Source organism: Nicotiana sylvestris, chromosome 8 (assembly GCF_000393655.2).
Source record: "Nicotiana sylvestris chromosome 8, ASM39365v2, whole genome shotgun sequence".
Taxonomy (NCBI): domain Eukaryota; kingdom Viridiplantae; phylum Streptophyta; class Magnoliopsida; order Solanales; family Solanaceae; genus Nicotiana; species Nicotiana sylvestris.
In genome coordinates this window covers 160,389,084-160,391,064 of record NC_091064.1, presented here as the reverse complement: position 1 = coordinate 160,391,064, position 1,981 = coordinate 160,389,084, and the positions used below count along the sequence as shown (strand labels likewise).

The 1,981-nt window shown below is 42.3% G+C and overlaps 1 protein-coding gene across 1 annotated transcript; it reads left to right on the top strand.

Moving 5' to 3' along the window:
• Nucleotides 1-930: 930 nt before the first annotated feature.
• Nucleotides 931-1,779, top strand: LOC138875916 (uncharacterized). Its single transcript, XM_070154794.1, has one exon. The coding sequence runs from the start codon at nucleotides 931-933 to the stop codon at nucleotides 1,777-1,779; it is 849 nt and encodes a 282-aa protein (XP_070010895.1).
• Nucleotides 1,780-1,981: the final 202 nt, after the last annotated feature.

The following is a 1,981-nucleotide window of genomic DNA, read 5'->3' as shown; positions in this document are numbered from 1 at the left end:
TTGTTCCCTTTTTCACTTAGAGGGAAAGCTTTGGACTGGCTCGAAAGTCTTCCCAATCATTCCATCACTACGTCGGATGCATTTGTGGACAAACTAAGTTTTTCTCGCCGGGAAATATGGTGACATTGAGAGATGAGATCTTGGCCTTCAAGCAGGAACCTAATGAACCACTTCATGAGATCTGGGAGAGGTATCAGACAATGGTGAAAGAATGTCCGAACAATAACATGACTGAAGCAATAATCCAACAAATATTATACCGTGGCATTAACACGACCAATCAGTATATAGTGAACCAGCTAGTAGGCGGAGATTTTATTAACACACCTTATGCTGAGGCATGTGAGATATCGGATGAGATGGCAGATACTTCCTCAGCTTGGCAAAGTCGAGCTAATGTGCCATAGGGTGATTCCACTGTCATTCACTTGCACAAAGAGCTCCACGACCATGGCCAGGAAATAGCAGAGTTAACTACTACAATGAACCAGTTGGCAAAAGCTCAATTGCAGCAAGTTCAAGCGCCGAGACAAGTAAATTCTATGGAAGGTGTAAACATGTTGGTCAACAAGAGGCGACAAAGAGGTCAACAAGGCCAAGGTAGTCCGGATCAATATGAGCAATGTAGTGGTGGTTTCAACCAAGATGATGGGTATGATGAGCAAAGTAAAGAAGTCCGGTATGTGAACAATTACCAAGGACAAAGGGGCAATGCTCTTAACCAACAATAACAGTGGAGATCTCAAGGAAACTGGGGAAATCAAAACCAACAGGGAAATAGCAACTGGGGAACAATAATCAGAATTGGGGAAACCAGAACAACCAGGGCAACTGGAGTGGCAACAACAACAATTGGGGAGGAGACAACAACCAAGGGTATGGAATAATAGAAATCAAGGGAATCAGGGGCAAGGCTTTCAAAGACCTATGATGTATCAACAACCAAACAACCCGCCTCCATTTCCGTCCCAAGGTCCTAGATCATCAAACAATAATATGGGAAGGATCGAGATTATGCTTGAACAAATGATGAAAAAGAATGCCCAGTTGGCATCCCATGGTACTTCTTTGAATACTCACCCTAAAGGGGCTCTACCTAGTGATACGGTAGTAAACCCGAAGGGTGGGAGCAATATCGGGCATGCAATGGCGGTGATCACAAGAAGCAGTATAGGTGGTAAAGTGAATACCTCCAAGCAAAAAGAAGTTGTGAGTGATGAGGTTGAAGTGCAAGATGATGATATTCCTATAGTTTATGAGAAAGTGAGTAAAGATAATTTGAATGTTAATGTGAGAATTGATATTCATGATAATGAGGTGGAGACTCAAAATGACGTGAACCCGTCTAGGGAACACGTAATAGGCATGCCGGAAATGGTAATGCCCAAGGCTAAGGCTCCCTTTACAAGGCCTCTTCCACCTTACCCTCAAAGACTTGCGAAGCAAAAGAATGAAAACCAATTTAAGAAGTTTATTGAGATGATCAAAAGCTTGTCGATCAATGTTCCTTTGGTGGAAGCTCTTGAGCAAATGCGGGGTTATTCGAAGTTTATGAAAGATTTGGTGACTAAAAAGAGATCTAGTGAGACCATTAAAATGACTCATCAAGTAAGTGCAATTTTGCACTCGATGGCTCCAAAGCTTGAAGATCCAGGCGTTTTCACCATTCCATGTACCATTAGGAGTGCGAATTTTGCAAAGGCATTGTTTGATTTGGGAGCATGTATCAATTTGACGCCTTACTCCATGTCAAAACTTTGGGTGTTGGTCAACCAATAGCTACTTCAATGAGATTGCAAATGGCGGATAGAGCAATGAAGAGGCTGCTTGGTATTATTGATAATGTTCTTGTCCGGGTGGACAAGTTTATTTTGCATGCTGATTTTGTGATTTTGGACTGCAAAGTCGACTATGAGGTTCTGATAATATTGGGAGGACCTTTCCTTGAAAACAAGGAAGGCATTGGTTGATGTGGAAGCAA

What these genes read in the sequence shown, in the direction of transcription:
- LOC138875916 (XM_070154794.1), top strand. Translation starts at nt 931, where the DNA reads ATGTATCAACAACCAAACAACCCGCCTCCATTTCCGTCCCAAGGTCCT.